Below are 23,670 nucleotides of genomic sequence, written 5' to 3' on the forward strand. Positions count from 1 at the left end.
AAGGTGGGAATTAGGTGTTTGGGTGTCGTGTGTGTTTGGGGTGATTTTAATGGCTCTGGAACTTGAAGCTGTTCCAGAAACACCGAAGCGGTCAGTAGAATCAGGATCTTTTCACTGAAATCCACAAGGGTCACAGGAAAGACTGTCATTGGCCAGGCTCTCAGGCCACCCAAATAGGCGGAGAAGAGGGGATACAAACCCCGCCCAAGCCCCAGGGGGGATGGAGTTGGCACCGGGGACTTCTGGTCAACCCCTGGACAGAGGGCCAGGCATTTCAAAGGGTGCAGCAGCTAAGCGTCCTCCCCAGCAGCGCACTGCACCTCCGCGAGCGCGTTTCCAGGGAACCAAGGTCGGAATTAGGGTCCAGGTGGGAATCAGGCGCGCAACCAGCGAGAAGCACGAGCGGTGGAGGAATAGCCCAGAGAGCTTAAGCCCGGGAGAAGGGGCGCAGCGTTTTGGGGCGGGAGGATTTCGCCCCGCGCGCCCAGCGTACGGCCCAGGCGCCTGCAGAGTCCCGGGCAGGGCGTCCTCTCGGAGCTGGTGCAGCGGCCCCTGGCACCGCGCCCTTCGCCCAGCGCCACCTGGCTCCTCAGCAGCGTCCAGGAAGGGTCTCTGGTCAAAGGCAGGGATCTGCGGCCATGGCCGAGGTCGCGGAGCCGGAGGGGGGCGCCCCGGGTCCCCAGAGCCAGCCCGAGGGCTCGGCGCTTCAGGCGGAGAGACGGGGCGAGCCGGGGGCTTCCGGCCCTGAGGCACAGAGGGAGGAGGCGCGAGAGGGCGCCGCGGAGGCGCCGAGCGGCGGGGGCCCGGGCGCAGCCGCGACGGCCGAGGTGACGGAAGGAGAAGGGCCGGGGCCGGACGGAGGGCGCGCGGGCGAGCTGGCGCCGGACGCGGGCGGTGGCCCGGGGGGCGAGACGCGGGGCGCGAGCGGAGAGCAGGGCGAGGCCGAGGCGGAGGAGGGCGCCCGGCAGGGAGAGGAGCGGGCGAGCGGCGCGGAGCTGGCGGAGGAGGCGAGCCCGGGGTGCGGCGCGCAGGGCGAGGCCCCGGGGGAGGCGCAGGTGGAGCCTGCGGATCCCGCGGCCCCCGGGGCGAAGGAAGAGGCGGAGAGCGGGCCGCAGGAGCCGGGAGGCAGCGCGCCTGGGGCGGCGGGGGCCCGCATGGACGCCGACGGGCTGACGGGGGACAGCACCGTCGCCGAGGGGCCGGCGGGGGACGGCACGGATGTCGGGGGGCCGGCGGAAGGGGCGCACAGGGCCCAGGGTGAGCCCTGGGACGGAGGGGACGGCAGCCCCCAGCCCCAGGCCGAGGCGATTGAGGCCGCAGCGGCGGAGAGCGCGGAGTGCAGCCCCGGGGAGCTTGCGGGGGAGCCTCGGGGTGCAGCGGCGGGGGCCGCGGAAGAGACGGGGGACCGGGAGGGAGAGGAGTCGCAGGAAGCGGCCCCCGGGGGCGCGAGGGCAGATGCTGGCGAGGACGCGGACCAGGGTGGGCCCCTGGGGCAGAGAGAGGAGGCAGAGGAGGAGAGGCGAGAGCGGGGTCCGGAGGGGCCAGGCGAGGAGGAGCCCCTCGACGGCAGCGCGGATGGGGTGGCGGCCCCGCCGACGGAGGCCCGGGAGCCCGAGGCCGAGCTGAGCAACCACCTGGCGGAGGGGGGCAGCACCGAGCGCGGCGACGAGACCGCGCCGGTGAACGGCGGCCGGGAGGACGGCGAGGCGTCCGAGGAGGGGGCCCCGGGACCGGAGCACGACATCACCCTCTTCGTGAAGGTAAATCTGGCTTCTTGCAACTGCCAGGACGCCCCCTCCCCCCCCCCATCCTTAGTCTTGGTCTGTTGAGATCTGATCCCAGAGGGACGCGCAGGGATCAAGCTCTGGGCGCCCTGATGGTCACCGAGCACTTCTATCCGCGGGGAAGGCGGGGGGCGGGGCTGAGGCGGGACAGCTTGGGTTTTCGGGGAGAAGAGGTAAAGGAGCGTTACGAAGAACTGAGGGTTTGGAAGCAAAAAGGTTGGGGTGAGGGTGGTGGGAGATGGGGATGCGGGTCCAGAGTCCCCCTGTGTCCTTTGTACTGAAAATCCTAACTGGCCCTTCTAGTGAGGAGGTTATTAAAGAATTCACTTAAAAGAACAAAACCCAAACCCCACCAAGCCCTGCTCATGTTCAAAGCAATTTCTGCCAAAGGAAACGCTAATACTTAGAGTGAAAAAATGCAAACAGGTAGGTTGTAATGTGAGAAGGATCTCCGGACTCAAACCTCAGAGACCCAGAGCCGGCCCAAATTTTCAGCTCCAAAAAGGTCTTCCATTTCTGTAGAATCGATAAGGTATGTTTGGGAGGAAAGTGGAAGTTTATTTAAATACTGTAATATTTATTGAACATTTAACATTTACTTTGGAAGAATGCAAGATGCTGACGATTTGAACATCGTCTGCCTTTATGTCCTATTTTCAGCCTTACTTCAAAGATTCAAAGAGGACAAAGATTCTGTAGAGACACAAGTGAGGAAGTTTTGAGTTTAAATAGGCATTCCTACAAGACATCGCAAATGAGGAACTAGGTTCCGGGGGCAGCTCACAGGAGGATCTTTGTTGAAAAAGCCCTTCCCAAAGACCTTTGGCCAGATGGGGAAAACAGCAGATAATAAGGTCAAGAATGTGCATTGTATGTTGAATCATAATCCTTCCAAAATACTTTCAGGCTTATAGAGGCCGGTTATGACCTAAACCTCCTTGGGAGAAATATAAGCAAATTTTAATAAGCCAAAAAAAAAAAAAAAACCCCCCGACACAAACAAACAAAAAAACAGTTCCCAAAGTGATTAAGATCAGAATTTCAGGAGTTCTTTGGGTGGCAAGAGAGTTTGGGAACAACAGGCTTGCGTTTCTTCACTGTGCTGTTCTGAGCAATTTTTAAGATGCTGAGACATTTTAAGATTATGTATTGGGACATAACCTGAGGGTACAATCCCTAGGAGGGCCACTGGGAGCCAGAAGACTTCTGGGAAGTTAGGGGAGGGGAAATCTGAGCACAGTGCTGCTGTGGGTGCCCCAAACCTGCTCCTTGGTTTAAGAAATTTCCCTTTGTTCTGGTCGCCTGACTACATAATTCCAGCCTCTTGTTACAGCTTGGAAACACAGCTTCCTAACTAGTCTTTCTGCTTCCACCCTCGGCTCTCTCCAATCTAGTCCCTTTGTCATAGCCAGTGAGCTAAGAAAGAAAAGATCTGATCATTTTGTTTCCTAGTATAATCTTCAGTTGTTTATTACAGACTTTCAGATAAATCCACACTCCTTAGCCAGGTCACAAGGCTATCCGTGATGTGATTCCTGTCTCCTTGGCACTGCCTGAGTATCCCTCCCACCCAGCTTTGCTACCCATGGCACCGCTATGCCAGACTTGTTAAACTACTTACTGGTCCTAGAGAGAACCACATTCTTTTCTGCCTTGAAATTTTGCATGTGCTGTACCTGAATCGAGTTTCCTTCCCTTCACCCGTCTCGATCTCCCCTGCCTGGCTATCTGCTGTGTGTCCAAGATTCAGCATGGCCATCATCTCCTCTGGGGAGACTTTTCCAACCCCAGTTTGGGTCGGGTGTCCCTCTATCGAAGCTCCACTCACACGTGGCACTACCCTCTGCGTGCTGTCTCCAACGTGGAGCACAGGTCTGGAACGTGAAGGTGTGTGTGAGCGGGTGGCTGCCTGTATGAGATGGTAGACTGTAGTGATCAGTAGCACAGAGTTTAGAGCCAGTGGGTCTGGGACCAAATCCTGGCTCTGCTCCTTTCTTGCTGTGTGACCTTGGGCAAGTTACTTGATCTTTCTGTGCCTTTGTTGCTTATGGATAAAACAGGAACAATAATAGTTCCTACTCCATGAGTTTGTGGGGCCTTCAAAATTAGGATTGTATAAAACACTCAGAACAGCACCTGACTTGAAATAAGCCTGCTGTAAATGTGACTTCTTATTGTTACATCTGCTCAGCTCTGATAAACTGTCCGTTGATTTTGCACAGGAATAATCCCTTTCCCATTCCATCCCTGCCATTTTATTTATTTATTTATTTCTGGCAAAAATCTCTAGTTTCCTAATTCCCTCCATTTTCTGGGGAAAAGAATATTAGGAAAGGTAAAAACAGGTTGTTTTCTCAGACTCTGCTCAGTAGTTTGTGAAGGCAGAGGCAAGGGGGCATGTCGTGGACTGCTTAACCAGAATGTTTGACTCTGATGATTGGCTTCGTGCTCAGGTGTTGTTTTCCTTTCTTTAAGGAAACAAATGGATCTCCAAACAGTGAAATTGGTTTTCAAGCAACTACTGCTTGATACAGCTTCTGAGGGTCACCTAGGATATGCCCCGTAGGATCGTTAAGGCATGTCTCACTTTCTTCTTCTTCTTTTTTTTTTTTTTTTCTCGGCCGTGCCACGCCGCATGCGGGATCTTAGTTCCCCGACCAGGGATCGAACCCGTGCCCTCTGCATTGGAAGCATGGGGTCTTAACCACTGGACCTCCAGGGAAGCCCTCACTTTCTTCTTATCCTTCTAATCATTCTCTTGAAAAACAAAAGATCCCGAAGCACAAATCAAGCAAAAACCCTTTAGACTATTTTAGCTCTTGAGTTTGTAATACTCGATTTAAAATCCTTAAATTAGTTCAGAATAGGATTTCTTTGCCAGATTTAACCTTCTCTAGGTTCCTTCTTTGGGCTCCACTTTATCTGGACGCTGGATTCCATAATGGACGTCTGACCTCCTGGGTTTTGTAAACATGTCAGGGCAAGTGTGTCTTGGTGGGTTTTTGATTCCATGATTGACGTGTAAAATTCACAGAACTGTTCTTTAAGGAGAGAACTACAGTGTTTCTCCAAACATTCTCCTAGCCTTCGTATGACAGCCTACTAAACACAATTTTTAAAATTAATTAACCCTCTTTCTATTTGGGAACGATTAACTTTTACATTTCTTCCTTTTTAAAAAAATAAATGTATTGGTTACAGATAGATGTATTGGTTACCAGAAAGTAATGACATACGACCCAGTAAAATGTAATAATAAAATCTGCTTCTAATTTTAGCCACCTGGTGGTTTATGTGCCCTACCTTTGTGAGAATTGTCATTTTATTAATTTGTCATTTTGTTTTATTCTATACGTATGCAAGAATGTATTCTTGGATGTAAAAGAGCCGGGAATGTATAGAACAGGCCACAGGAAAGCCTCCTTGAATGATTGTATGGTAAATGAATTGCTGATTATGCTAATTTTTAGTTCTGTTTTCTCAAAGAAGTGTTAATTATTTACCATCAAATTATAGGGCAACCCTGCAATATATTTAGTAAGAAAGATTCTCTTCTTTGCTCCTGAAAAGAAAGGATGACAACATAATAACCCACCAACACAGTAACAACAAACGACAAACAGGATGCTAACACCATAGCGTAAGGTTAGGCCTTCAGCGGCGGTGGCGGTTTAGTCGCTAAGGAAGTCTCACTTACAGGTTCGGTTCGTCTAATACTTGGAGGCAGGGTCTAGGGATGGGATAGTCTGAGATACGGATTTTCTGGCAAATTCACATGACTTAAAAAACCTCAATGTGACCAGTGAATAATCCTGGGCCAGAGTCTAAGAATTTCTTAAATTACGTTTCGGAGATCATTCACATAACCGCTAATACACAGCTGACGCTGAGCTTGAAAACTTTTTCATTTGCCACCACATTTGGGTTCTCCAGGGAGGCGAAACTGAGGACAGAGCAAAGTAGAACTTGGGAAAGACATGGCCTTTGAGGATAACCAACAAGGACCTCCTACTGTACAGCACAGGGAACTCTGCTCAGTGTTATGTGGCAGCCTGGGTGGGAGGGGAGTCGAATGGATACATGTATATGTACGGCTGAGTCGCTTTGCTGTGCACCTGAAACTATCACGGCGTTGTTAATCGACTATACTCTAATATAAAATAAAAAGTGAAAAAGAAAAAAGACAAGCCTTTGAATGGGCATTGTGACCTGGAGATACCTCCCCTCCCCAAGTAAATACGTAAATAAATCAAGCCTCCCAAGCATCGTCATATCACATGGGGGGGATGGCAGTGGGGCGTGGTCTGTCGGGACCAACATCTGATGGACTCCTGGTGGGTCAGCGGGCTGCAGCTGTCTGTGCATCTTTAGCCAGGTGTGAGCAGGCTGAGACCTGCTCTGTGGGGTTTGGTCTCCGAAGAGCTTGAAAGGGAGATGTTATTTTCATAACTAAGTACGAATTATGTGTTTGGAAGGGAAATGAGCGAAAATGCACTTCTGGGACTTTCATTTGTTTCCCCCCAAATGACATTTTTTCGTCATTTGTTTTCTGAGCGTCAACGCCACTTACTTACAAATTACGTCGATGAAATCGTACAAGGTTAGTTGGGGTGGAAGCCGAGGTGGAACATCATGCTTTGCTAACTTCTTACGCACACGTGTGCACACAGTGCATGCAGATCAGTGAGATCCACAGGGGGTCCTTACTGCCTGGCATGGCGGTGGGCTCGTGGGAGGTCGTCAGTCAGTGACTTTTGGTAATGGTAGGTAAATAACCAGGTGGATGGATGATTGGTTCAAGGTGACTTGGCTAGTTAGAGGCTGGACTCAAGCCCCGTTCCCCACTGCCCCAGTCTAGTGTCCCTTGTGGAAGGGCCAGAGACACTCTTCTCTCTGAAGATGTTGTAGTCTGGCACAGGGTCTGGTACATAATGGGCACCCTGGTAATGCTGGTAGGAAGAGAAGATGGGATCAAGGATGAGTAGGAGGCTATGAGAGTATATATAGGACGAACTGCACATACAGTGGTGGTCACTAGAGAGTTACTGATTCAGTTGTATTTGGGGAGACACAGAGAGTGGGACCCTTTGATAATCCCTAGCACAAATTCTTCAAGATTTTCTAAAGTAGGCTGGCTTTGCTCTAACCATTCTCTGAGCTCCTTTGATATTCAGCAAAGAAAAGTTTTCTCTGAGAGTTGGGGAGGTGGATGCTTAAATCTCCTAGGCTTCTCCTTTTCCATCATTGATTTTCTCTGCTCTTTTTCTGACAGTGATGATTTGTAAACTGGGCTCTGTATCTGGGCGAAGTTGAGGGAGACATCTTCTAAAATATTTCCACTTTTATTTTACTATTTACTTCTACTTTATTTCAAAAGTTGAGTAAATTAAATTTTTTTAAATTTGAAATAAAATAGAGGTTAGAGATATTTATGCACAATTTGGTCATTCATGTAATCCATGAGATTCCTTTGTAAAATGTACTTTTTTTAAAGAAAAAACAATATATTAGGATAAGAAAAACTTATAAAACAATACAATGCAATGAAAAATAAATCTTCTTCCATGCCTGAGGCCCAGCCTCTCAGTTTTCTCCCTAGAGATATTCTGTGCATATTCAAACACATATGTAAGTATCCTCACTGTTTTAGTTACTTATTGCTGTGTAACAAATTACTCTGAGACTTAGCATCTTAAAACAACAAACGTTTATTATTCACAGTTTCTCTGCATCAGGAATTTGGGAGCAGCTTAGTTGGGTAGTTCTGGCTCCTGAAGTTGTAGCCAAGATGTTTGCAGGGCTGTGGTCTCATCTGAAGGATTAATTGTGGTTGGATCCACTTCCACAGTGGTTGACTCACATGGCTGTTGGCAAGAGGTTCAACTGCTCATCACTTGGACCCTCCCCGTAGGGCTGCTTTAGTGTCCTGAAACATGACATCTGGCTTTCCCCAGAGCAGGGGGATCCAAGAGAGAAGAATGCCTTTTATGACCTTGTCTCAGAAGTCACACAGTCATTTCTGTCTTATTCTCTTAACTAAGTCCAGCCTTCAGGGAGATTGGAATTCCGTTCCACCTTTTAAAGAGAAAGTCAAAGAATTTGTGGACATATTTTTTAAAAAACCACACCTACTTTTTTTTTTTCATAAAAGCAGTACACTGGAAATACATTCGGTTGTATCTTACATTCTTTACTTAACATCATATCTTAGAAATCATTCCCGGGGGCTTCCCTGGTGGCGCAGTGGTTGAGAATCTGCCTGCCGATGCAGGGGACATGGGTTTGAGCCCTGGTCTGGGAGGATCCCACATGCCGCGGAGCAATTAGGCCCGTGAGCCACAACTACTGAGCCTGTGTGTCTGGAGCCTGTGCTCCGCGGCAGGAGAGGCCGCGATAGTGAGAGGCCCGCGCATCGTGATGAAGAATGGCCCCCGCTTGCCGCAACTAGAGAAAGCCCTCTCACAGAAACGAAGACCCAACACAGCCAAAAATAAATAAATAAATAAATAAATAAATAAAAATTTTTTTTTTTTAAAAAAGAAAGAAATCATTCCCTATCAGTGCCTGTAGCTCTCTCACATTCTTGTTAAAAATTTCGCATTTTTCTAGTAATGGGTGTATTCTACAATCAGTTTCCCACTGATGGATGTTTAGGTAGTTACCTCTTTTTGATACGTTAAACAATGCTATAGTGAAAAATCCCTCCACAGATGTACAATCGTATATGGAACCTAAATTCTTAGCAATGGTATTGCTAGGAGGAAGGATATGCATATTTAAGATTTTGATAACTTTTATCGAATTTCCTCTTCAAAGAGGTTATACCAAATAATGCTCCCCTGACACCATACGAGTGCTGTGTTTGCTTCCCCACTCAGTGTATTCCCCAACTTTTTTGAATCGGAGAGGTGAAAAATGATGTCCATTGTCATTTAACTCACATCTCTTTTAGTATATGTGAGATTGAGTTTAATTTTATGTATTTAAAAACCGTTAGTATCTATCTTTCTGTGATCTGGCCACTTATGTCCTTTGCCCATTTTCAAACTGCCTTTTGGTCTTGTTCTTCCCGATTTTTATATTAAGGAAATTAGACGTCTGTCTGTCATATGTTGCATATGTTTTTATGGGACCGTTTTGACTATTTGTACTGGAGTAATTTATCCTTTTAGCCTTAGTAATTTCTTGTAATTGGTACTTGGGAAAACAAAGCATAGGCTGTGATAGCACTCTTAGAAACTTCAACTTCATTTCCTAGAATCTTTAAATGCTCTCTTTTACTTTTTATCCTATAACTTCTTAAATCCTGAGGGATTAGGTATTTAAAATCTTGCCTCCCTACCTTTGTTTCTAATTAGCAGGTTACATTTTATCAAGCACACACCCTTTCAGGGTCAAACTCTTTCTTACACTGTATGAATTCCTGTTCAAAACAAAGCTTAAAATGTATAGATAGCGGCGTCATTTCATACTCCAACCTGCTGCATCTGAAAATGTAAGGTGTATCACTTTGATCTTGGCTTGACATCTTCCGAAATAGATTCGTGACCAGTAATCATCTGCAACGAAGCAATATCAGTATTGTTTCCAAGGTTGTGTCTCCTAGCCAGATGTTCTTTTTTGGATTCCATCCGTTGAAAGAATTGACCAAAATGTATACAGATTGATCACAAATCCTATCTGTAGAGGACCAGTGAATTGTGGAAGCCTACCCATAGTTTATGTTTGATGAGAGGGAGGATGGAAATATACAAATATCAAAGATTGTTTGAGAAGATAATTTTGAAGCTTCTGGAAGGGTAGCTTTATGGAGAAACACAGACCATGTTGATATATACTTATTCAGTCAGTGAGGGAAAGTCTGATTTTATATATGCATGCAAGATCATCAGATTAAAAAAAGTCTCCATTTTTACTAGTATTATGGACTCTACCCCAACTTACTCTTTCTCTTTCCTTCTTTACTTGGTCATCCATCTGAAAGCTGAGTCTTGATATGGGGCGAAGAAAAACTGCTTTTCAGTCTTTCAAACTACCAAGTGGCGTTTTGGACCCAAGCAGGCTATTGAAAGTGAATGTTTATTGAGTACCCACCACGTAACAGACACTCTGCATGGGGCTGGGGGTACTACAGTGACAAACAGTGATGAACACAGCTCCTGCTTTTCTGGAGCCTTGGCCTTAGAGAGTGATCCGGAAGGAAGTAATTACGATGCCACGTGAGGGAGGAGAACGTGGCGTGGGGGAGGGGTTGGTGGGACAGGTGGGCAGAGCAGGATGGCAGCCTGGGTGCTGACGGACAGAAAGGAGAGATTTGGCCTCTAGATCTCTGACAGCAAGAGCTCTGCCCTTCTGCTGTACTCCCCTCTCTCTGGAAGGTTGTGCTGTGCACAGTGCGTGGATGAATGAATGATGGCAGTGAACAAACGTGGCTACTATATCAGGTGGACTGAATTGGGTGGTCAGCTGTGGTTTTTATTTTTGTTTTTGATTTACAATGTTGTGTTAGTTTCTGGTGTACAGCAAAGTGATTCCGTTGTGCGCGCGCACACACACACACGCACACACACACACACGCATACTTTTTGCATTCTTTTCCAGTGTGGTTTATTACAGGATATTGAATATAGTTCCCTGTGCTATACAGTAGGCCCTTGGTCCTTGCTGTTTACCTATTTTATATGTAGTAGCTTGTATCTGCTAATCCCAAACACCTAATTTATCCCTCCACCCTGCTTTCCCCTTTGGTAACCATAAGTTCATTTTGTATGTCTGTGAGAGGGTGGTCAGCTTTTAATGGCACATTCTGCAAAATGTAAATTTTATGATTTCGTAGATTCTTCCCATCTAAGCCAGCAATGCCTCAACTGTCAGACTGCATTTACAGACATTGGCTTTTGTCTGAGCACGGTAACTGACGACCAACTATTAAAGCACTAGGCCTGTTAAAAATCACTTTTACCTTTCTAATTCCATGGCAGGAGCCTAAGGTAAGGAATACAGTTGAAGACCGAAATGGGGGAGTGATACAGATCACTCAGCGGTGTTCAGCTGCTGAGTGGGCTGGTCCCGGGGGTTCAAGACAGCTTCACACACTTGTCTGGTGTCTTGGCAGGATGGCTGGAAGGCTGTGCAGCTGGGGTGGTCAACTAGAGCACCCACAGGCAGCCCCTCCAGCATGCTGGCCTCAGGGAGGGGCGGTGGACAAGGCAGAAGCTGCACGGCCTCTTCCACCGTATTCTAGTGGTTACCAAGTAGTCCCAGAGGTCAGGCCACATTCAGAGGGAGGAGAATCAGACCACTTCCCAATGCGAGGAGAGTCAAAGAATTTGTAGCCTTCTTTAACCCATCACATTATCTGATTTCAGGGTATGCCGAAATGCGCACATCATTTATTTAGATCCAGGTCTTCGCTAACTTGAACTGGTTTAAGAAAATTTTAGCAGTGCGTAAAGCACTGGAGTTATTATTATTTTTTGTATTCAGGGATGAGCAATGTAGCTGTAGTACTTTCCACAACAAATCTCAATTCCATAACTGTAATGCACAAGCAAAGAGGGTCTTGAGCCCCGATCTGGGCCACTCCATATGCCCTTTTTACAGTCATTTCTTTGTCATATCTAAGAGACAGCCACTTATTCTTATTGATATAAAGGAGAAGCAGTATGTGCTGGGTAAGTAGCTACTGGTCTCAGTGCCCCCTTTTTGTTTCGAGTGTGCAAGTTTAGAGCTGTTCTGGAGGAGCGAGAGATGAGGTTCCCTTTTCAACCTGACTCTTTGCTGGTGAGGGTGGCCAGTAGAAAGACCCTCATTACGCACCCCTATCCACCCCCTACGGTGCCGCTGGCCCGCCCCCAGCCACAGTGAGCTGTGGGGCTGAGGAATCAGGCTAGGGAGGCACCTGTTCTCTTCCCTGGCTGGGGGCACACGAGGGGTTCTGATGGGGCCCTTAGGCCAGTGGCCACAAGCATGACCAAGACGTGCAGCACGTCTCAGCTGTCATGTGCCATGAAGGTCACCCAGCATAAAGGTGTTATTGGAGATCCGGAGACATAAGGCTTTCTTCCTAAATGACGATGATTAACACTTTTTTATTGGTGCCTTTGGTGTCAGGGCCTTGGACACGGTGAGTTCAAAGAATCTTGGAAAGATTTAACCTCTCCCCAACTTTGTTCCTTTTGTTTGAACTCCATCCAGGCTGGATGCCTTCAACTCTGTTCCCGTACACGGTCAGACGAGATGAAGTTTGGGTTGCACTCAATGGCTTTTTGGTGTCATTTAACTCTCTGAACAGAGAATTCCATGCTTAAGAACACTCAGAGGTATTGACACATCAGATATGGACGGAGACTTTTTTCGTTAATGCCATTTTAACCAATATATTGTGATTATTTGCGTCATGAACAACAGCAATAAAGTAAGATTACTCTGTCGCTCTCCAGCTAGTGAGATATGCTCTAGTAAGTACTGCAGATACAGTGCTCTGCTCGTCACTGGGTAATACAAAAAAACACCATTGCTTTTAGGCACTGCTAAAAAATTGTTAAACCAGTTCAAGTTAGTCAAGACCTGGATCTATAAATAAATGGTTTGAGCGTTTCAGCACACCTTGAAATCAGATGGTGTGGTGGATTAAAGAAGGCTACAGATCCTTTGACCCTCCTGCCATTGGGAAGTGGGGTCTGATTCTCCTCCTGCTGAATGTGGCCTGGCCTCTGGGACTACTTGGTAACCGGTAGAATATGGTGGGAGTGATGCTGTGTGGCTTTCACTACCAAAGGCCGTGCAGCTTCTGCCTTGTTCAGTGACCCCCCCCGCCGAGGCCAGCATGCTGGAGGGGCTGCCTGTAGGTGCTCCAGTTGACCATCCCAGCTGCACAGCCTTCCAGCCAACCTGCCAAGACACCAGACAAGTGTGTGAAGCTGTCTTGAACCCCCGGGACCAGCCCACTCACCAGCTGAGCACCGCTGAGTGACCTTGCCAGTGTCACGTGGAACAGAATTATCATTCAGGCAAGGCTTACGCTGCCCAAATTCCTAACTCACAAATCATGCTATATAATAAAGCAGACAGCTTAGGCGGCTAGATGTGGAGTGATCTGTTACTGGGCAAAAGGGAACCGGGACATGTGACTTATGACACTTCTAAGCTGGTGAAGTCTGAGTGGGAGGAAAGACGGCCAAGGTGAGAGGTGCAGAGCGGGTTAAAGGCGTTCCAAGCAGGGTGGGGGGCAGTGCAGATAAAAGGAGGGCTCCATGTGCCCAGTTCTTCTGTTTGGTGCACGTGTTTTCCCCTTTGCAGTCACTCTAAGAAATGGAATACACTCAGTCATTCAAGAACATAAACCACCAGGGTATAGAGAAACAGGCTGCGTTATTAAGCTGGCCTTCCAGAACAAGGTGTTCCTTTGTTGTCATAATTCCTTGTGAGAATTTTACAAGGAAATAAGCTTTTCATCTCTGTGTAAAAGCTTCAGTTGGTATCAGGCCATATTATTAAATAAGGATTAAAAATAGCCCCAGAGTTTTTAAAGCATAATTCATACAGGAGGATAAATAGCAAGTTTCATTTTGTTCGTCCGTGTACTTCTTATGAGTTGATTCCACCCACTGTGACAATGAACACCGACATAACTAAGCCTTTGGCCAGAATTTAAAGCTAAGAGCAACTGGGTTCAGTGATTAAGTTTGTGGGTCAAGGGTGGTCACCCACCTAATCCACCTAATAAGACATTGTTACGACAGTCGAAAAGAATAAATACTATACATTCTTGGGAATGAATTTAGGTTTCATAGTCTTTTTGAAAAGCTCAGATCTGTTTCAAAGTTTTAAGATCTAAAATATATTCCTTAGGATCTCGGTGTAATGAGGAATGAAATCGTCCCTAAGTTCTAAGGCTCTGGAGGAGTGAGAAGCATGTTTCAGGACAGAGCATAATCCCCTTTGTGGCCTGGACCGAGGACTCTAACAAACACATTTTACTGATAAAGTGCAGCAAAGCTTTCCCCTCCTTGGGTGTGCAGAGTCAGTCTAGAAAATGATATCAATGGTGCAGTCATTTATTTCTTTTAGAAAAAAAACACTCAATACTCTCTGCACTTACGAAACATTTCTCCTTTACAGGCGTACAAGAAGTGTGATGCGTAATGTTTGTGTCATGGGATGAGCTAGTATAATAACAATAAACGATACCAACAAAGACGTGAAAACGAGGGCCACGATTCTTATCTGCAAGGAGCCTTGTTTCTGGTGCTGGGTTTTGTCGGTTGTTGCTGTCCTCGCTGGCTATTTTGTTGCTCCACCAGAGGGCAGAAGAGGAACCAGAAAGGGCGCAAGTCCAGGGGGCCAACTGGGCAGTTTCCTCTCCAGTTAGCGTTCCCTCCGCCTTGCAGAAAAGTGAAAGAAACCAAGAAGACCTTCAGATGGTCTGTGCTACACAGTAGTCATGGTGATGGTACGGCTGGGACTGCTGGCCTTTTACCTGCAAGCAGCCTCTTACAGCCCTTCCTGTTGACCGAGGCAGAATAATGGGCGGTGATATGGGAGCCCAGCTGTGTGGTCCAGCTTTCTGTTCACCTGCCCACGGACCCTCGTCCCTCCTAACTGCAGAGTGTTCTGCCCTCTTGCACCTCCCCCCATGGCTCCTTCCTGCCGTAACCAAGAGGTGGGGATAAAACCAGTGGGGACTTTGCTGGCACAGACTATAGAGGAAGAAGGGAGATCATGCTGCTGAGCTGAGAAAAGCCCGGGCAGAGGGTGCCGGAAGAGAGGTTACCGGACCTCAGTAAGTGGTCTGTCTCATGAATGTGGGTGTCCTTCAGTCTCTAAGGGAGACTCACAAGGAGGAATTCCAGAATTTGAGCTAGGATATCAAATTCCGATGCCTGCCATGTCAGAATCTCCCCAAAGAAAGAAGCTTTCCATGGGCTTCCCTGGTGGCGCAGTGGTTGAGAGTCCGCCTGCCGATGCGGGGGACGCAGGTTCGTGCCCCGGTCTGGGAGGATCCCACGTGCCGCGGAGCGGCTGGGCCCGTGAGCCGTGGCCGCTGAGCCTGCGCGTCCGGAGCCTGTGCTCTGCAACGGGAGAGGCCACAACGGTGAGAGGCCCGCGTACCGCAAAAAAAACCACACAAAAAAAAAAACCCCAAAAAAAACAAAAAAAAAAGAAAGAAAGAAGCTTTCCTGCATTCCTTGCCCCTAACAGAAATTGTGAAATTAGTTAAGAATTTAGTACTTTAAGGGACTCTATCACTTTTCTATTGGTTTCTCCTCATGTCATCTCTGTCACCCCCTTAAAGGGTTTATATACCCTTTAGAACACTTTGTCTTTCATTGGACACTCCTCCCCCAATTTTGCAGTTGATTGGGCATTTCTACAAAAGTTGTTCCTTTAGTTCTTGGCCAAGAAAATAATCTTCTGTTGTATCATTGTTTCTGTGGGAAAATCAGTGAATATATCAGTTCAACTCCATCATCTTTCCCAGGGCCACTTATTATGCACGTCTTTCCACTAAAAGGTAGCAGCGGGTGATATCTCAGTAACAGAATTATGTTTTAATCTGCAGTCCAGATTTTCAGAACTATACCTTATTCTGGCAAATTAGGTGAATTGGCTTTTCAAGGTTTGTAGAGTATCATTTATTAAGTTCTTACTTCCTGTACCAATAACGTCAGAATAAAAATGGAGAGAGTTAAAAATCTCCCCTGAAATTATTCAACCGATTCACAGAGAATAGTAATGAGTTTATGGCTTTAAACTGTATCCACTGTAGGTGGGATTTCGGGATGTTCTCAACACAACGGGTTCCCCAGACTGGGTCAGGAATAGAGTAAAGCACGGGAATTCTGGAAGCTGACGCTTCTCTGGGGGGTGGAGTCTCTCCTTCTGCCACATTGTCGCCGTCCTGTCCACCTTGAGGATGTGTTGACACGTCAGACGCTGAGTATTTCTGTTCACGGTGCGGTGGAGTGCTGGCCGTCAATGTGTTTTGAGGGGGTCATCGATTGACTGAGTGACTCATGGTTTCATCGATTCAGCAAACATTCTCAAGCATTCTTAAACATCCCAAATTCCATAAAAGAAAATCTTTTCTTCTATTATTTTTGCACAATTTTGTCTTTCAGAACGAGGTTTTGTTTCCTGGTTCGGGGCACCCAATGTTTTGTGCCATCTTTACCCTCGTGCCAAACGAGATAGTGCCAAATCAAGCCCCCTCAGCTGCCTCTTCTCCTGGAGCTGTTGGAAGGTCTCTATGACCAGGGTCTTGCAGATCATTATCAGTTAGTGTGGATTTGAACACAGATGGGGTCCAGGGAACCAGAGCAGGTCTGGTTTACATGGTCCCCGAGGGTGGACTGGACAAGCATGGCATGTAGCCCACTTAGGATACCTAAGACCTAATAAGTCCTTTCCCGGGCCCTGTAAATCCTCTTGACTCTCTCATTTTCATATCTGTGTGGATGCCTTTATTTTGGCGACAGATAAACGAGAACCCTCACAAAATCTTCACATTCTATTTTCTTCCTGAAATACAGAGCACATGTCTTTTCCTATTTAGTTAATTACCTACAGGCACCCTAGTGTACAATATTTTCAAGTTATTCTACATAAAAAGTAATATTTTGTTGCTTCATCTCTGAATCCCAGTTTTCCAAGCCTTACCAAACTGAAATAAGACACTTCCGTAAGAAACTGGCCTTGCCCAGATTGGATTTAGGATAATAAATGAACATCTTGAGAAATCTCTAGCCTCTTCTCCTGTGGTGTCGGTGTGTCCTTCTCCACAGGGCAGATGAAGGGATCCATTGCCCTGGAACTGGATTGCTGGGGCCACAGTAAGATTTGCAACACATTAGGGACACCAGTTCCTAGCCACTTAGCATAAATGTCGTTTTTGAAAACAGGAGCCCTTGAACGGTTTGCTCGTTGGCTGGTTTGTGAACCACTGCGAAGCTGGCCTCAGGGTCACTGTGTTTTTTGACCTAATAGGTCAGGGTTAGGGAATCTTGAAACAGGATAACACTCCCTCCTTTTTCTTCCTCAGGGGTGAGGGTGGGGAGAGAGTTCACCAAAAAAAGCTTGTGGCACAGAAAAGACTTCTGTATAATAAAGCCAGGGCATTAGCCTTGGCCTTGGTCAGCCAGTTAGGTGTTTCTCCTACTTTGGAACTTGGCCGATCCCTTTTGGTCTGAGGCCACAGACCTTCCCTGTTGCGTGGGTCAAGCCAGGCCAGAGAATATAGTCATATAACCAACAGTGGGAAACGGGGCAAGGTAAAGCTTCCAGATAATTCTGTAATGTCTGAAGTCTTCTAAAATCTCTCCGTTCAAATATAGTCATATAACTAACAGTGGGAAACGGGGCAAGGTAAAGCTTCCAGATAATTCTGTAATGTCTGAAGTCTTCTAAAATCTCTCCGTTCAAATTGCTAACGTCATGGTTAACATCAAGGTTAGCACCTTGTAGCACCACTACAGGGTGGGACTGTGCGCCTCTGCTCACTGACAAAGAACTTCAAGTTCAGCAAGTTAATTATTCATGACCTAGGAACCCCTGACCTTGTAAGAATTCTCAGATTACAAGGAAATACAAAATGAAATCTAATTGTTAAAATGGGAGTAGTTACCCTGTCGAGCACAGTTCCAGGACAATTTTGTGATTTTCCTAATCTCCATTATGTTTTTGGGGGAGATTCTGACTCTGATTTTCCTGCTTTTGAAGCATAAAGCCAACTTTTCCTATTTTATACACAATGTGATTTTATGTACTCCTGATTGATTCTTTTGTCTCTTTTCACGGATACAAGATGACAGGCTGGTTTGAACCTAAACTTGTGAAACCTGAGGTTTCTGGTTAGTAATGCAGGCTTACCTTCAGCTCAGTGGCCAGGAGAAAAGGGAGCAGCGGGGAAAATTAACAAGTTGAGGTAGCTTAGGTTTCTTAAACATGTAGATGTAGGTCTGAATTGAATAAAGTTGCATTTAAATTAAAAAGTGCCTTCCCACTCTACCCTTGATCTGGCATCTCCCGTTGTGCATTACATAATTGCCCCTCTCCTTTACAAGAAGTTTTGTTTGTGCTGGGAGCTGTTCATTTGTTTGCTCTTCTTGTTGAAGTTGCAAAAAACATTTAGGGATAATTCCATTATTCCATTAAACAAGACACTGGCAGGAGAAACTGATTACCTGATTGACTAGACATTTCTGTTTGTTCTTTAAAATGAAGCAAAAATTTTCAGTGACTATGTCATCCATGAGATCTACTATGAACTTTAATTTAGAAAACCAAATCTGTTTAGTACCCTAGGTTGCTACTTTTCAGTATACCTGATTTAATTAATTAATTAATTAATTTTTATTGAGGTAGAATTGACATACACCATTATATTAGTTTCAGGTGTACATAATGATTTGCTATTTGTATTTATTGCAAAATGATCACCACAATAAGTGTAGTTAGCATCCACCATCACACAGAGTTACAAAATTTTTTCTTTCTTGTTATGAGAACTTTTAAGATCTACTTTCTTACCAGCTTTCAAGTCTGCAATATGGTATTATTAATTATAGTCGCCATGCTGTACGTTACATCCTCATGAATTATTTATTTTATAATTGGAAACTTATACCTTTCGGCCCCCTTAACCCATTTCACCCCCATCCTCACGTCTGGCAGCCATCAGTCCATTCTCTGTATGTATAAGCTTGTTTGCTTGTTTTGCTTTTTTTTTTTTTTAAGATTCCACATATAAATGAGATCATATGGTATTTGTCTTTCTCTGACTTATTTCACTTAACATAATGCCCTCAAAATCCATACATCTTGTCACTAACGGCAATATTTCAATCTTTTTTTTGTTTGTTTGTTTTTTTGCAGTATGCAGGCCTCTCACTGCTGTGGCCCCTCCCGTTGAGGAGCACAGGCTCCGGACGCGCAGGCTCAGCGGCCATGGCTCACGGGCCCAGCCGCCCCGCGGCATGTGGGATCCTCCCGGACCGGGGCACGAACCCGCGTCCCCTGCATCGGCAGGCGGGCTCCCAACAACTGCGCCACCAGGGAAGCCCTCAATCTTTTTTAATAGCTGAATAATATTCCTTTGTGTGTGTGTGTATATATATGTATGTATGTGTGTGTATATATATATATATATATATATACACACATATACATATACCACATTTTCTTTATCCATTCATCTGTTGATGGACACTTAGTTAGTTTCCATATCTTGGCTATTGTAAATAGTGCTGCAATGAACACGGGGGTGCATGTTTCTTTTTTTGAGTTAGTGTTTTCATTTTCTTTGGATACATACCCAGGAATGGAATTGCTGAATTAAATGGTAGTTCTATTTTTAATTTTTTGAGGAACTTCTATACTGTCTTCCACAGTGGCTGCACCAATTTCCATTCCCACCAACAGTGCGTGAGGGTTCCCTTCTCTCCACACCCTCTGCAACACTTGTTATTTTTTGTCTTCTTGATAATAGCTGTTCTGAAACAGGTGTGAGGTGATATCTCACTGTGGTTTTGATTTGCATTTCCCTGATGATGAGTGATGTTGAGCATCTTTTCATGTGCCTGTTCGCCATCTGCATGTCTTTGGAAAAATGTCTGTTCAGATCCTCTGCTCACTTTAAAATCGGATTGTTTGAGGTTTTTTGGCTGTTGAGTTGTACAAGTTCTTTATATATTTTGGATATTAGCCCCTTATCGGATATATGATCTGAAAATATTTTCTGCCATTCAGTAAATTGCCTTTTTATTTTGGTGGTGGTTTCCTTCGCTGTGCAGAAGCTTTTTAGTTTGATGTAGTCCCACTTGTTTAGTTTTTCTTTTGTTGCCTTTTCTTTTGGTGTCAAATCCAAAAAATTGTCACCAAGGCTGATGTCAAGGAGCTTTCTGCGTATGTTTTCTTCTAGGAGTTTTGTGGTTTCAGGTCTTGCATTCAAGTCTTTAATCCATTTTGAATGAATTTTTGTGTATGATGTAACACAGTGGTCCAGTTTCATTCTTTTGTACGTTGCTGTCCAGTTCTCTTAACACCATTTATCGAAGAGACTATCCTTTCCCCATTGTATATTCTTGCCTCCTCTGTTGTAAGTTAATTGACCATACATGCGTGGGTTTATTTCTGGGCTCTCAATTCTGTTTCCTCTAATCTATGTGTCTGGTTTTATGCCAATACCATATTATTTTGATTACTATAGATTTGTAATGTAGTTTGAAATCAGGAAGCGTGAGCTTCCAGCTTTGGCCTTCGTTCTCAAGATTGCTTTGGTTATTCAAGTCTTTGGGATTTAATTCTATATTTTGAATACCTTTCATATCTATAGTGACCAGCTGTAGTGATTAATATGGCTTCTTAAAAGTGCCTTGAACTTTTTGGAATGAGATCTGACGAGCATACCTTTACAAAAGGAACTTTAACGACTTTGCCACTTCATCAAACACCTGTAGGAAGGTGTAGAAAGTGTTGCCAAAATGGACCCTTTCATGCTGTGTATGAGGAAATGGACAAACAGTGTCAGCTTGTGGGAAGCTTAGAGGTTTCTGGGATTGGTGTCCTCCCCTGGGTTGGCCCTGGGGAAGACAAGAGTAACCAGCACCATTTCTTAACAGACAGTGGCGTTTTTTCTAGACAGTTCTCTGAGATTCAGGCTTTTGTGGAAGGATGATGTGGGCATTTTTAGACAGGTGGATTCTCCCAACACTCACATATCATACCATACAGGTGATCCTTGCCTTCTACCTGGAAAGTTAATCACAAAGCCTCTGATATCTGCCGTCTTTCAATGTTAAAAGGAAAGCATTCTAAAATCCACAATAAGAATTCCCTCAATAACCTTTAAGATATTTCTGATTAACTGACTAGTTTCAGATTGAACAAAAAATATTATAAAATTCCCAGTCTCCTCCTTCCCTGACCCAGATCTATACAACTTTCATAAGTTGGCCATCGAAACCAACATGAGTGTCTTTAAGGCACTAGACTTTCATCTTTGTAAATAGTTTCAGACCTTTGGCCTCCTTAAAACTTATGAATGTTACAAAGAAAAATAGAGAGGGAGTTCGTTTATTTTTCAGGAAACTACATGTTTCTAAAGAATTTTGCAAGAGAGCTAGAGAATTCTGAACAAACTGAATCTGAACACTTTTAGAGAAAATCAGAATTTCTTTTTCATGGTCTGCTGCCCAGCATATGGGGTGACCCTACTTTCCCACCCACCACGCTTCCTCCCTCCTCTCCCCATGGTTCCTCAATGAGAGTCCAGAAATAATTTGCAAATCTTCAGTTGTTATTTTCCTATCATGAGCAAAGTGTGCTCAAGTCAGCTGCTGATCTCACAGAGAGTTGCATTAGTAAAGGCATTACCGTTTGGGTCTTAATTGTGTTTGGTACCCGGTTACTGCAGTGCCAAGGACAGGAAGACCATGCCCTCTTTGGGTAGTTTTCCTATGGGGTCTCAAGGGGGTCATGGGTATGGAGACCAAGGCACTCTAGTCTTTCCAGGACTTTCCTGGTTTTAAAACTGACAATCCTGGGTAGCAGGAAACCTGAGTCCCAGGCAAATTGGGAAGGTTTAGCCTCCTACCGGGCCTAAAAACTTATTTGTGACATTTTCCACCAGACCCTAATGAGGAATGGGTGTGTTTAAAGGGAAGGTGATAAGTCGGAGAGTGCATCTCAAGACCACTAGGAGGCGCTAATAACCTCTTGAAGACCTTGCACACCTGACGCCAGAGTCCTTTTGAGAAGGCAGGTTCTAAAAACCACAGTAAGGAACCAAGATTAAAAAGAGCAAAATGTCACGGTGGATCCCTCATCTTGAGAGGATGATCTGTAACTGTGCCTTGGTAGATTTTTGGCCAGATGTATCCTCAGATCGGTTTTACCAAATTAAAAAATTTGAGGGAATATACAGCCTGCTGAGTCAAGTAGTCAAGCCCCCTGTGTTAGGGGCTTGTCCGCCAGACTCTGTGGCCCCATAGGTGACGTGGAGGAATGAGAAGGCCTCCCCATAATTTAGATCAAAAAGGCTATTGTAATTCACAAGTCCACACAGAGGAGCTGTGGTCTTGGCTTGGCTATTGGTGGGCTCAGTACAGAGCTTCTTCAAATGACAACATTGCAAATCCCTGGCAAATGAGGAGAGGCTCATGCAGGAAGTTTCTAGAAATAGGCTAAGTGCTGCCTACTTCAGGGTTCATCCTTCTGTGTGACTGATGTGTGGTTGATCCACTGAATCATCTTAGGAAAAGGTTTAGGATTCCCATATGGAATCATTAGCTATATTAGTTTTCTATTGCCGCTGTAACGAATTACCACACACTTGGTGGCTTAAACCAACTCAGATTTTTAATTTGACAGTTCCATTGGTCAGAAGTTTGACACAGGTCTCACTGGGCTAAAACTAAGGCACCAGTGGTCCTCCATTTCTTTCTGGAGGCTCTAGGGGAGATCCATGTCGTTGCCTTTTCCAGCTTCTACAGGGCACCTGTATTCCTTGGCTTGGGGCCCCCTTTTCTCCATCTTCAAAGCCAGCAACATTCATCTCTCTGACCGTCGCTCTCTAGTCAAATCTTCTCTGACCACAGCTGGGAAAGGTTCTCACTTTTGAGGATATGCCTGTGACCAGACTGGGCCCACCTGACAACCCAGGGTAGCCTCCCTATCTCAAATCCTTAACCTCCGTCACATCTGCAAAGTCCTTTTTTGCCATTAAGGTAACATATTCACGGGTTCTGAGGATTAGGATGTGGGCCTCTGAGGGGTCATTATTCTGCCTACTGCACTGGCAAATAGACTTTGAACTTGTTCTTTCACATTCTGTCATTGTCACCCCAGGCCATGGCTAGAAGGAGTTGCGGTCAAGCATAGACCCACTTGGAAAGTTAATCGGTGGTTATTTTCCTGGCTGCTTCTGAGATTGCCCACCGGTCCTTAACCAATGCCTTCTCGGACTCTGAAAAGAGAAGGGCAAGTCCAAAAAGTCCTTTTTCTACAGCAGGCAGTGGTCTTGCTGTGTGCTCAGCACTCTGGTGTTTTTATTGAAAGCTGTTTATGGCCAAGATTAGGCATTTGGTTCTACCTGCCTTAAAAATCCCAGACCCAAACTCTTTTGGCCACATGACAGGAACAGGCTACGTGGGCTGTGATGGACTGGATTAGAGTGGTGTTGACAGGATCTTTCAAGGAGTACCTTGACCCTGCCTGCCCTGCTGGAAGAAGAAGTGGGCTGTCTGCACAGCTTTGCTGGACTCCCCAGTTCTCACCGGTGGATGCTGGTCCTGCATGGCTGTGTGTGTCCGGGAAGGGGGTGCTCTATTGTTAACCTGGCCGGAAGACTGTTTGCCTCCAAGTGCGGGGCTAGGGGATGCAAGACAAGCTCACTGTCGTCTTGACTTCTAGCACAGGTTTCCTAGGGAGGGAACACAATATGTAGCACCCAGCCAGAGGCTCCCTCCACGTCCCCAGCCCACTTGGCTACCAAAGTTGTCCCCCAGGACTGTGAAATGTCCCAAGCACTGTTTGTCCTTTGCACTTTTCACTTGCTTCTGCTGTGTGTTTTATTATCATGGATTCCTGCAAGTGGCCTCCAAGTCACCTTACTGAAAGGAGGGGGGGTAAAACAAACAAGCAGACTACCCAGCCAGTGCCCTTTGTGCTGAGGAGGGGCCCTGCTGGAGCTGGAACCTCTCCAAATTAAAATAGCCATTTTGGGGCTTCCCTGGTGGCGCAGTGGTTGGGAGTCCGCCTGCCGATGCAGGGGACGCGGGTTCGTGCCCCGGTCCGGGAGGATCCCGCATGTCGCGGAGCGGCTGGGCCGGTGAGCCGTGGCCTCTGGGCCTGTGCGTCCGGAGCCTGTGCTCCGCGACGGGAGAGG

The 23,670-nt window shown here is 46.0% G+C and overlaps 1 protein-coding gene across 1 annotated transcript in view; it reads left to right on the plus strand.

The window, feature by feature from the left end:
- The first annotated feature begins 638 nt into the window (after positions 1-638).
- CLIC6 (chloride intracellular channel 6) overlaps positions 639-23,670 on the plus strand; it is a 43,454-nt gene continuing 20,422 nt past the window's right edge. The window contains exon 1 of the mRNA XM_007127984.3: positions 639-1,760. Coding sequence (XP_007128046.2) covers positions 639-1,760 — 1,122 coding nt within the window. The remainder of the gene's footprint in view (positions 1,761-23,670) is intronic.

The sequence above is a fragment of the Physeter macrocephalus genome, chromosome 8 (assembly GCF_002837175.3).
Source record: "Physeter macrocephalus isolate SW-GA chromosome 8, ASM283717v5, whole genome shotgun sequence".
NCBI classification, from domain to species: domain Eukaryota; kingdom Metazoa; phylum Chordata; class Mammalia; order Artiodactyla; family Physeteridae; genus Physeter; species Physeter macrocephalus.